This window comes from Micrasema longulum, unplaced genomic scaffold (genome assembly GCF_059751315.1).
Source record: "Micrasema longulum isolate JH-2025_06_02 unplaced genomic scaffold, ASM5975131v1 h1tg002393l, whole genome shotgun sequence".
In the NCBI taxonomy this organism is placed as follows: Eukaryota; Metazoa; Arthropoda; class Insecta; order Trichoptera; family Brachycentridae; genus Micrasema; species Micrasema longulum.
The window spans coordinates 1-12,158 of record NW_028279542.1 but is presented as its reverse complement, the minus strand read 5'-3'; the positions used below and the strand labels follow the sequence as shown (position 1 = coordinate 12,158).

Sequence of the window (12,158 nt, the reverse complement as noted above, 5' to 3'; positions counted from 1 at the left end):
ACGGTAGCGATGCAATTAATTACATTGCTGTGTGAAAGACGCAACGCAGACAAACATATAGTGACCGAAAGCCGTTGAGTCGGTTTAATTCCGATACAAATGGCATGTTTACTTGATTGAAAAAAAATAAAACGACCAATTTAGCTTTGTGATTGTTTCGTTCCGACTTACCGATAATCTTAGTGACTTATTTAAGTTAATGTCATTTTATTATTTAAATTATCGATAATCTTAGTGACTGATTTACGTTTATGTTATTTCATGAATAAATAAAAACATGTGTTTGGTGACCCGATTTGACCTAATATAAATTACGTCATTATCTTATTTATCAAAGTGCATTTGTTTGTTTTTTTTTTCAATCTTTTAATGACTCATTCAATAATTGTTATGTTTTAATTGATTTTTATTACGCTTTTTTTTCATAGATTCATAGCTGAAAGCCTTCGGTATCATTTTTAACTCAAAATTTGGTGCTTACTTAAAAAAATACGAAACAATCGACAAAAGAATACGAAGATGTCACAATTTACATTCTTTTTTTGCAATTTCACAAAAAGTTGATTTTCCGAGTTGAGTCGTTTTCGTCCTAAAGCTGCTATATCTTAGTCCGTTCTAAATCTACCAGTGGATAAGTAAAATTTAATAATTCATTTTATGTCTTTTCTTATTTGAGAAACCCATCAAATCTACCTATGGCCCTAAAATCATAAAAATGTTTTTAACAAATTAATATAAATATTATTTTTTACCCATTAGAATGATACACAATTATTATTATTTGTTATTTTTTACAAATAACATACATTTAAATCCTTATCATTTTATTTGACTTAAATAAAGTGTCTGGAAAACCTAGTAATAAATAAGATTTTCCTTGTAAAATCAGCTACATGCATTACTGGTAATAATTTAGTCTTTGGAATCCATAATAGTTTGCAATTCAAGGTAGAGAAATAATCTCAACATAATATACTAAATATCAAATTACTTTTATATCAACCTTGCATCGAGAAGCTGCGATTTCAATACGTACCATATATTATAGTATTTTATTATATTTCAAACATTGTGGTTAATAAGTATTTACTATGGATGCCAAAAATTAAGTAGTTTGTTTTTATCTAAATTAGTTGCAACAGAGAGGGAAAACATTTTTGAGAGGGGAATGTGGAAGTCTAGGCATTTACGGGGCTTATGTCCTGTCATTCACCATTCTGCCTATGTTTAAGCATCCACATTTCCCTAACTCTTCCATCTGTTGACTTTTGTGAAGTAAAAGAACTGAAACATTTATTATGTGGGTGAGATTCACCCGACTGAACCATTTCACCTAGAATGCAATGTGTTATAAACGAAGATTGATTAAAAATTGAAAAAATTTCAAAAGCTTTAGAACTTTAGAATAATGGAAGAAAATATAATACATTACTTATAATAATAGAAAAATAAAAAGGACATGAAATAAAGTAATGAAAGGCGTATGGAAAAATTAATTAATTGTAAATTATATTATTAATATTCAAAGCATTAACTTTGTGGTCCAACATTTTAATATTATGTTAATAAAATTTGTATAAAACCACTCACCGACTTATCTATCTACCGGTTTCGAGACGTAACCCGTCTCTTTGTCAGGACAACAACACTACACCAACATGCAAATACCACTACACACCTTCACCATAGTAGATTTGCAAAAATATAAAATCGACATGCAGGTTAGACACATGCTTCACTACGCCACCACCGAGGGTTAACCGGTAGACAGATAAGTCGGTGAGTGGTTTTATACAAATTTTATTAACATAATATTAATTGTAAATTAAATTAAATCTTAATCTTATTTAAAATCCGGCTCGAAGGACCACGATGAGTGTTTGATGGCTCATTACTTTAGAAGTTTTCTACACTGACAATAGGATACTAGATGTGGACTGTATATAATCGATCTTACTCACTTTAAATTCTTCCTCTTGTGAAAAATGATTATAATGCTACTTACTTTAAAACAGAAAGCTTTGTGTGTACCGAAACCCACGGAAAAATAAGCCATATAATTACGATAAATTTGTTACGTATGGGAAAAGCATAATATTTAAGCTCTGAAAATCCCTTTTGCAATCGTTTGTCTTACAAATTGAAAAGAAAATACGAGTAATAAAAATCCGTATATAGTTTTATTTAACCTTTATTTATACATTTTTGGCGGCCTCCATGGTGTAGTGATCAAGACGCTCAACTCACAGGGAAGGTTCCGGGTTCGATTCCCGGTGAGAACAAAACAAATTAAATGTGATTTTTCTCAAGCCTGGGTGTTCTGTGATGTAATTCACCACTGTAATTGGGCCTCCTGACCTGTTGCGGTGCAACAAGAAAGTAAAATAAATAAATAACAATAACAAATATAAACAAAATAACAAATAATGATAAACAACTCCTGCTTGCAGGAATAATTATGGAAATAAAAGTGTTTAAATTAAAATAATTTAAGTATTAGGTAATAACAATTGTATGAATTTAAGTTTTGTTTGAATGTATATAATAAAAACAGGTGTAAATTTTATAATTTTATGAAGTTTTATATTAAAAAAATATTTCAATTATATGTACTATATACGTATTTTTATTATTATAATTAAAATTCAGTTCTACCAAAAAATGTCAGTAGACTCACAAAAATATTTAAAACATTTTTAGACTTCTTATACCCGTGATTTCAATCAACAATATTTTGGGTATGTAAAAATGTTTCTAGACAGGCTGGATTTCCTCCTTTGGGAGTTATTAAGGTTTTTGTTTGTTGCAACAGAGAGGGAAAACTGAGAGGTAAAGTGGCCCCTTAAACCAGGCAATGACAGGTTAGAAGGCCTACAGATGCCTAGACTTCCATATTCCTTTCTCAAAACTTTTTTTCATCTCTGTTGCAACAAATTTAAAGTATTTTAATTTAATCTGCTATTTTGATTAATGTTCCACTAAGTTAAATTTATACATTTGAAATACACAGTGTTTTATTTAATACATTTAAAATGTTTTCCACAAAGCAAAATCTGAAACCATAGAATTAAGAATAGTCCAGAAACCGCATACGCACATCAAACAGAAGGCGACTAAACTACTCATAAATGAGTATGTTTACGTTTTGACCCATTAGTTTCTTTGTAGACGTCGCTCAGTACGCAACTCCTGATTTAAATTCAACTATGCCGTGTTGTGTCCTTTTAAAGTGTAGAAATACTGATAGGATCTTAAAGAAACAGGATGGAATCGCATTTCATGTGTAATTAGCAAATGAATGTGTATGTGGCAAATGCATTACTTAAAAAGGAAATTATTTTTCCATCTGTCAGATTGTCGAAGAAACAAAATGAACATTTTGTTAGTGTTGCCAGGGTAGTAAATTTTTTACCCTACTTTGCTCATTTAATGAACTAAATCTAAAGCACTAATGAAAATTGGATCTCGGATTAAACAACTCTATCGTGAACATTTGACCAACATTATCTTTAAAACATCAAATATTATTTAACATGATATAAAAAAATATCCGTTTAATGTGAAATAAAATTTGTTTTATATTTTAAGTTTAAAGTTCATTGATTTAATTACTTTTATTTCCCTTTACTTATCTACTCTACTCTGTTGTGTCAATGACTATTTCCGCGTGCACAATAAAATTTTAGAGAAATTAACAGAATGCTTTTTTTTACCTTACTAGTATTATAATTATATTTTTTCCCTCGTGCAACATTACGCGGCGACATCACGAATGCGCGCGGCGAAAGTGGGGCATAATGGGTGGATTTATGGACACAGTCCGATGTGGTCAAATATTATTCTACGCTTCTTCTGAACTATTCTTAATTCTATGGCTGAAACAATCACTTTAATGTTTCTTTCATTTTATCATATAAGTCGTTTACGGATTTCTCCTTCGTACCGCATTATATATTATACATATATAATATAAATATTAGTAACTATGAATTCCAAGTATTATCTGCCGGAATTAGGGTTTATCAGTATTATTGATGTTTCAGAATCTACTGAAACTGAGTCAGGGTAACCTTTGGTTTTATTTTTGAGTGTTAGTTATTTCATCATCAAGACGAGCAGGGAATAGATTGTAGAAATGAATTGTGTTGCGTTCAAAGAGCAACACTTATCGCTCTGTAAACAATGATTTACATTCGTCAATACAAGTTATTATCAACTTGAATTATCAATTATTTTTTCCATGTGTTCATTTGTTTCTATGCATTAAATGCGTTCGATTCCTGGTAAGGTCGACATGAAATATTGGTTAAGAAAGTGGTTTTTCAACGTAATCTTTTCTGTCCATGGATTTGCACCTGGGCTCTGATATTAATGGAAAGTTAACGGAGTTATATTAATTGAGGAAAAAGGAAGAAATGAGGACTTTTAAACTAAGACAAATTAAAGGTTTTTTTTATGTACCTTGTTATCATTGTTTCAAATACAAACTAACACCACTTTCGGACCAAGGGATTTTGAGTATTATTCAATTAAAATCTAAAATCTACTTTCACTATCTTTTTAAACAATTAGTAACGAGAAAATGTTTAAAAAGGCCATAAAAAAATGGAAAGTGAAGCTAGGTTGAAGTAAAATGGATTGTCTCATTCGCCCAAACCAATATTGAATCAACTGCTTCACAAGTGAAAAGCTTATGTTAGGTTTTTGTTATTTTCATTGTGCGTTTTGTAATATAAATAATATAGATGTACATCTATACCTAGTTTTTAAAACAGTCTGAATATTTTGTTAATTATCTCTGTTTATTAAGTTAGTCTTCTTTGTTTATTCTCAAATGTAAAAACATTTCAAAAATGTATATTGTTAAGTGTCCTCGGCACGGGTTACCCCAGTGAGGTCACATTATTTTTATTATTGTTTGTAGTTTGGAAGGGTAAAGTATGAATAAATATTTTTTTTTTAAGGATTTGTAAATTTAAACTGAACTACTTCCGTGACGTCACAAGTTGAGTGTATTCTTGTTAAAACACCTTTTAGACCACACTTTGCCAAACATATTGTTTGTTTTAGAAACTGTTCATAATGTTAAGATGCACTGAATAGATATATAATACACGTAAGATGCATCGTTTGACTGTAAAAAAATCACTGATTTATACTTCAAACACCCCAAACTATAGGAGACTGATGAGACGGAAAAATGAATATTTGAAAAATGTTTTGAGTTTGTCCAAATTTTTGTAGACAAGGACTGGATTCAACTCACTGGGGAGATGTTAATATTAAAATATAACAACAGAGATAAAGAACATTTTAGAGAAAGTAATATAGAAGTAAAGGCATCTACAGGGCTTATGACCTGTCGTTGGCTGGTTGAGTGGCCACTTTACACACTGCGTAACATTCACCATTGTGCCCATATTTGGATATCTATATTCCTTAAATTCTTTCATCTGTTGATGTTTGTGAAGTTAAAGAGCTAAAACCTTTATTTATGCGGGTGAGATTCATCAAATTGATTTATTATTTCTAATTAAGATATTTATGTACGAAAATGTGTATTTTTGTATGAAAATTTAAAATATCTTCGTCGGTAACCTGTAATTGAACATGTTAAGAAAAAAAATGTATTTTATTTTAATGTTATCGGTTTTAGTATTGTCGGCCTCGTAGTGTAATAGTCAGCGCATTTGCCGACCACGCAAGAGGTCTCGGGTTCGATTCCCGGCATGGTTGAGTGACATATTAATTTAAAAGGGAGTTTTCACACCAGAATAAGAAGCGTAAGATTGATCATCTTACCTGCATGTAAACAAAATGATCAAGATACACTGCGATTGGTGTACCAATGCAGTGCCCTAAGCACCATCAGGTGCAGAAATGGAAAGATGATAATGATGACATTATATTTAGAAGAAACATGCTATATTTTTCTTACAGAAAACTTAATTTTACTTCGCACATAAAATTAAAGATAAGTGTAAACTTCCGATTGTAATATAAGTCCTGATGCGTAAGACCGATCATCTAACGTTCATGTAACAAAAATGACTAATATACGCTGGGGCTAGAGTACCAATACAGTGCTCGATGCACCGCTGGTTGAGGAAGGAGAATGATTCCTGGCACAACTCTTGACACCATTTCACGTACTGTGTTTTGATTAAAATGTTACCTAATTGTCCCAAATACGATACAATATCGAGAATTATCTATAACAATATCAAAATAAATAAACGATTTATCTCCTAAGTACCTATGTAGGTGACCCCTTATCGAGGAAGAAAGGGCTAAAAATCGTTATAAATTACACTTATGTTAGATATAAATATAATAGATGTTTTATTATTTTTCTACCGACCCAATATTTGTATATATATGTTAATATACAGAGTGTTTGGTAGAGAGTAGAACAAACAAATTATAGATGGAGGGAGTCATTTTGAACAATTTGGGTGAAACGGCCCGTTTCCATATGTCACCAAATTATAATTACAATTACAATTTTTTCAAATGTTTTTGTTGTTATTTGTCCAGATTTTGGTCTTGTTCTTTTAACATAAAAAAAGTTTTAGGCTTGCATCAGCTATGAATAAATTTTGTTTGTCTTAGAAGAGTTTAACCGTTGTACTAGGGCAACTTTGGTGCTGATAATTAACGGCACAAAACTACTTAGGCAAACAAGTTGCTGAATGTACATCTTGAGTGGTTTATAATATGTATATGTACCGCCTGTATTGTATGTGTTTGTGTATGTTTTATATATGCATGTAGATGTGCGTATGCATGTGTGTATATGTATTTGTTCATTTTATTTTATTTTATTTTATTTCATTGGAAAGCCAACAGACATTTATACATTTATAAGAATCAATTATACCTAAAATACATATCATAAAGTCCAATTAGAGGCTTCCACATAATATTGTTATTGTAAATGTTGTCACATAAAAATTATACATAACATAAAATAACTAATCATACAAAACTTATAATATTACTAGAAATGTAAATGAATATTGGTCACACAGTTGCACATTACAATAAATAATACAACTATAGTTGACCATACAGTGTTCATTTATTATGTGTCTACATACAGAACTGCACATCACCTGCATAATATAGGCTGCGGATTCAAGGCGCAACATCATAACTTGAATTATTTTTGGAAATTTCACTTTTAAAGGAAGTTAAAGATATGTTATTAATATCAATACAATTTAATTTCTGATTACACATATGGCAGGTTCTATTTACAAATGAATTTTGAAAAGATTTAGTTTTACATTTAGAAATTTTAAAAAGATATTGGTTTCTGGTCTGCGTTACTGGGACTCTAAAATTAATAAGTGACAGAATCTTAGGGCAATCTATCATGTTATTCAAAGTTTTATACATAAAAATGGCATCAGCCATGTTCCTTCGAGTTTGGAGAGTTTGGAGTTTAGGTAAGTTTATAGACTCATCTGGACCTGTATTCTGAGTCAACCGTCTAAAATTGCAATACGATAAAAAAATTGATTGTATAGATTCAATTCGGTTAATGTATTTTTTGTATTGAGGGCTCCAAGCGGGAGATGCGAATTCTAATTGACTTCGAACAAATGTAAAGTAAAGAGTTCTAAGAGTGCGCGCATGATTGAATTCTCTCCCTATACGGAAGAGGAAACCTAACATTTGGTATGATTTTTTCACAATTGAGTTGACATGTGCCTCAAACGTTAACTTATTGTCAAGTAGAACCCCGAGATCCCGCATCTCATTAACTTTAGTAAGTACTTGATAGTCAAGGCAATAATTATGGATGATTTTAAAGTTGTTCCTTGAAAATGTGAGCACAGAGCATTTTTTAATATTCAATTTTAGTAAGTTTTGTTTACAATATAAATTTAACCTATCGAGATCTTCTTGGAGTTTGACACAGTCTAAATTAGATTTTATTTTTAAATATATTTTCATGTCATCAGCAGGAATTCATATACGTATATGTGTGCGTGAGGGTTCAGAGTGTGAATTTGGTATTTTTATTTATTACAAATAATTGCTACGGCCCTAGAAAACGCAAATGTTAACAATTATTATTTTCTTACTTACGTTTTTTTAGCCTTAAAATTTATTTTACTTAAGGCACTAGACCAACATCTGGGAAAATGAAAACAAAAACATTAAAAGTATCGTAATAATACATTGGTGTCATTTGGGGACAGGCCACTAGAATAAATTTATTTCAAATGCCCCCTCTATCCATCATTTTCTCTTGTTCCACTCTATACTAAACATCCTGTATATTATGAAAGATTTAATAGCACATTAGCATAAATTTTTTTACCATCGCTATAGCGATCAAATCTTTTAAAAAATATATACGAGTATCGATCGAGTATGCCTTTCATATAACAATAATTTTAAGGATGATAGACCTTTTTAGTTAAACTAAATATTATTTTTAAAACCAGTTTTTTAATATATTGTATACTATTATTGTTTTGCCCTTGTTTGTCTTTGCTAAATAGTTTTATGTTCTTTTTATTCAGTTTCTTGCATTTATGTTTCTTCATGTAACTCTTGTAATTGGCTTAGGCCGTATATATATATAATAAATAAATAAATCTGGAAATTGCTATAGTAATACAATCCATGAGCAAACTTTTGAGATTTATTATTTTTTTGTATTATTTTATATTAAATTCCTCATAGCCTCGTACTTCCTTTTCCATTTTCTCTTCCTTTCGTTTTTTTCCATACCGTTTTATAGAATTCTTTTTGCTTTAATTCCTGACGACCTCTGTGTTTTTAAATATTATTGTCATATGCTGTTAATTAATATGATTGGCCGAGATATTAATTTGTCGTTACTTTTTACATATAGTATTGTTTTATTTTGTACGAATGTATTGATTTCAATAAATAAATACGTAGAAATTTATTGAAGGTAAGATATTAATGATCTTCTTCTTCATGTGTCATGTCGGGTCCCCTCGACGTTGACGATCACTTGGGAGAAAGCCTCCCTATCCTGAGCAGTGCGAAACAGCTCCTCCACAGTTCTATGTCGAGCCGGGAGATTCTTCGCACCCCTGGTCCATTTAAGGACCGCCCGGGACTCGGGAACTTTCTGTCAGGGTTACCTACCCTTAGCTGGAGGGGTACCGTTTTATGGCGCCGGACACTCGCCATTCATCCTCTCCCTATCTGCTATGGCACTGATGTTAATGCCAGTGGCCACTTTGCCCAGGGCTCCCGGGGCCAAAGAGACCACTCATGGACGCTAGGGAGTAGGATTATTGGTAGTGTTGCTGATGGAATGCAACTGCGGAATTACATGGCATTTTATTTGTACATATTTTCCAACAAAATATGCACCACCGCGGCCCTACCAAAATTTGAGCCCCAAATCAATGATAGTGTCATAAAATTGTCACATGCTAAATAAAAGCTGAAAATTTTGAATTTTAAATGGTTTTTCTTCAACCTCTGTTTATTCTCTAAAAATCATGCTTTTTGTATTAGATACCAAAAATAAGGAAGTTCAGCGTCTATTTTTATTTGTTGATAAATCATCGAACCAACCCAAAAAAAAACAGTAGTTCTCTTCGGTGAGTTGACGTGATTGGTGGGTTGGCTGGCTTCCAAGAAACCGCAAATCTATCACAAGACTCTATCATTGATTGATTTAAAAAAAAATGTGACTTAATTTAAAGTAGTTATTTTTATGAATTTTTGCTTTTATTTTCGAAACTTCGCCTTAAAATTTAATGCTTCAATTTTCACCGCGTGTAAGAAATCATTTTTTGTACCATATTTCCCGAAGCACTAAACTTTCTCATTAGGGAAGTCGGTAATGTATAAACTAATGGCTAAAACAACTTGATAAATAATTACAGTCACACGCATTTTTTAACGTTTTTTGATAGCTACTAATTTAAAAGGGATAATATAGTAAATTTGACACTTTTAACGCCGTGATAATAATGCAAATAAAAAAACAACGTTCAATCATTAAAAAAACCTAATAACCATATCCGTTGTAAATTTTACTATTTTTTTTATTTTTCAAAAGGTTCATCGAACCGTTCGTAAATAAATAAATATGAAAAATTATATGCACGTCTTAGATTGTGGTTTATTATAATTATCGTGTGGGATTAAAAAAATTCTTAGGTTATTTGAAATATTTTACATTTTTTATATGTTTTTTTAAAGAGATTTTTTTCTAATTTCAGATGAGAAGAATAGCGGAATTTAAAAAAGCGAATGCCGATATATTAGATGGATTGATGCCAGAAGATGAGAGGGAAGCTTTCTTAGATAATAACGTTGTAAATATTCTAAAGGGGAGAGACCACAAGGGAAGAAGAGTACTAATAGTCAATGCTGGAGGTTTGTTTTACATTTTTTACACTCGATTACATTTTAAATGATTTATAAATCCTCTTTGCACCGGTAATATCTATTTAGTGAGTTTTTTTTCAATGTTATTTTAATTTAATTGTTAAAATTACACAATTTTGTTTCAATAAAATAAACTTTATTTTTTAAATAAATCATATATTACAAACTTTTTTTATGAATAAGATTCCTAGGAGTTATTAAAACTCACAATACAATCGGGACTTATTTTTTTTAATTTTTAAAAACACATATTCAGAACAACAAAAAAACAAAGAGAGTTTAACATCTTCATAACAAAATATAACACAACAATATATAAACCAAAAAACGTGCCTACACGAATAAAATAAACACATTAAAACGCTATCAAAAATGGAGTAAAGGTAAATCTAGGACTAACGGAGATAAGGACGTTAACATGAGATACCAAATCTGTAAAAAAAATCACCATCAAAAAGTACATTGTTTAAATTATCTCTTTAATTACAAAATATACATGGCTGAACAGCTGATATTTCCGGCGCAACGATAAAATACTGTTAGTGGTTGTTAGTAAAGTCCCATAAATAAAATATAATCAAATCAAAATAAATTCTAAAACATATAATTATTTTTTTTGAAGCTTATAATTTTATAAGTTTATAAAGCATGAAGTTTATAATTATAATAAAATAAATAAAACAACTTAGTTTTTTTCCACATCCCGGTTTCTCAGCTAAACCAGCTTCTTTCTCAAGGTAAACTTAACTATACATTGAGATTACCCCGAGAAAAAAGCTTGTTTAGCTTTGAAACCGGTCGGTGAAAAAAAAATATTAGTAGTTAAAAAAGTTGTTTTATTTATTTTATTATAAATTGTAAAGCTTTTATCGTTAAACGGTTTCTATAATGACCTAAATTATTCTTTAGAGTATAAGACCTATCGGCATATTTATTCGATAAAATTTAAATATGATAATATTAATTAGTTAATTATACCTCGATAAAGAAGCTTGTCTAGCTTTGAAACCGGTGGGTAGAAACAAATATAAATACTTGGTTAAAAACAAAGTTGTTTTACATTTATTTTTAATTAATCTTGTTTAATTTATGTAACTGGCCATTAGTTAAGTTATGCGCATCACAGCACACAAGTTTGAATTATTACCTGACATAACCTTTATTATTCTACAATAATTCAAAGGCAATGGTTAAAAATGTTAAATTATAATTTCGATGGTTAACATAGTGTTTTTTATTTAAAATCAGGTCAAAAAGATATATATATATATTATTTACATGATAATTAAACTAATTACTTGTAACAGTGAAAATGAATGATCAAATAAACATTGTTTGGAAGTGTAAAAACTCATTCCTCAAAACACTACAATTGTGAATGACGTGTAGCCTATAAATTTGCCCATGTAAATTAGTACATTTTTCTTAATAGTTCCTCGCACAGTGATTTAATCATATTGTGTTAAGAGGAAACACATGAAAACTTAACCTAATTTATATATGCGGTTTTAAAAAAACACAAAATTTTAATGATTTACTTTATTTAATAAATTGTTTAATAATGTAATTATATAAAGTAAACACGGAAACAATAAACAGTGGGAAAGTAAATGAACATAATTATGACGTGTTTATCTTACTTTTCCAGGAACTTGGGATCCAAAAAGAGTAACTGCAGATCAGCTATTCCGTCTGTTCTACCTGGTGCATGAAGCTGCCATGTTGGAGCCGGAGACTCAGGTTCGGGGAGTTGTCGTCATCAT

General features: G+C 30.3%; 1 protein-coding gene across 1 annotated transcript in view; it reads left to right on the top strand.

The window, feature by feature from the left end:
• LOC148272289 (clavesin-1-like) overlaps nucleotides 1-12,154 on the top strand; it is a gene marked incomplete at its 3' end in the record, with an annotated part of 35,455 nt that extends 23,301 nt beyond the window's left edge. Inside the window, exons 3-4 of the mRNA XM_088240238.1 lie at nucleotides 10,227-10,383; nucleotides 12,044-12,154. Coding sequence (XP_088096364.1) covers nucleotides 10,227-10,383; nucleotides 12,044-12,154 — 268 coding nt within the window. The remainder of the gene's footprint in view (nucleotides 1-10,226; nucleotides 10,384-12,043) is intronic.
• Nucleotides 12,155-12,158: the final 4 nt, after the last annotated feature.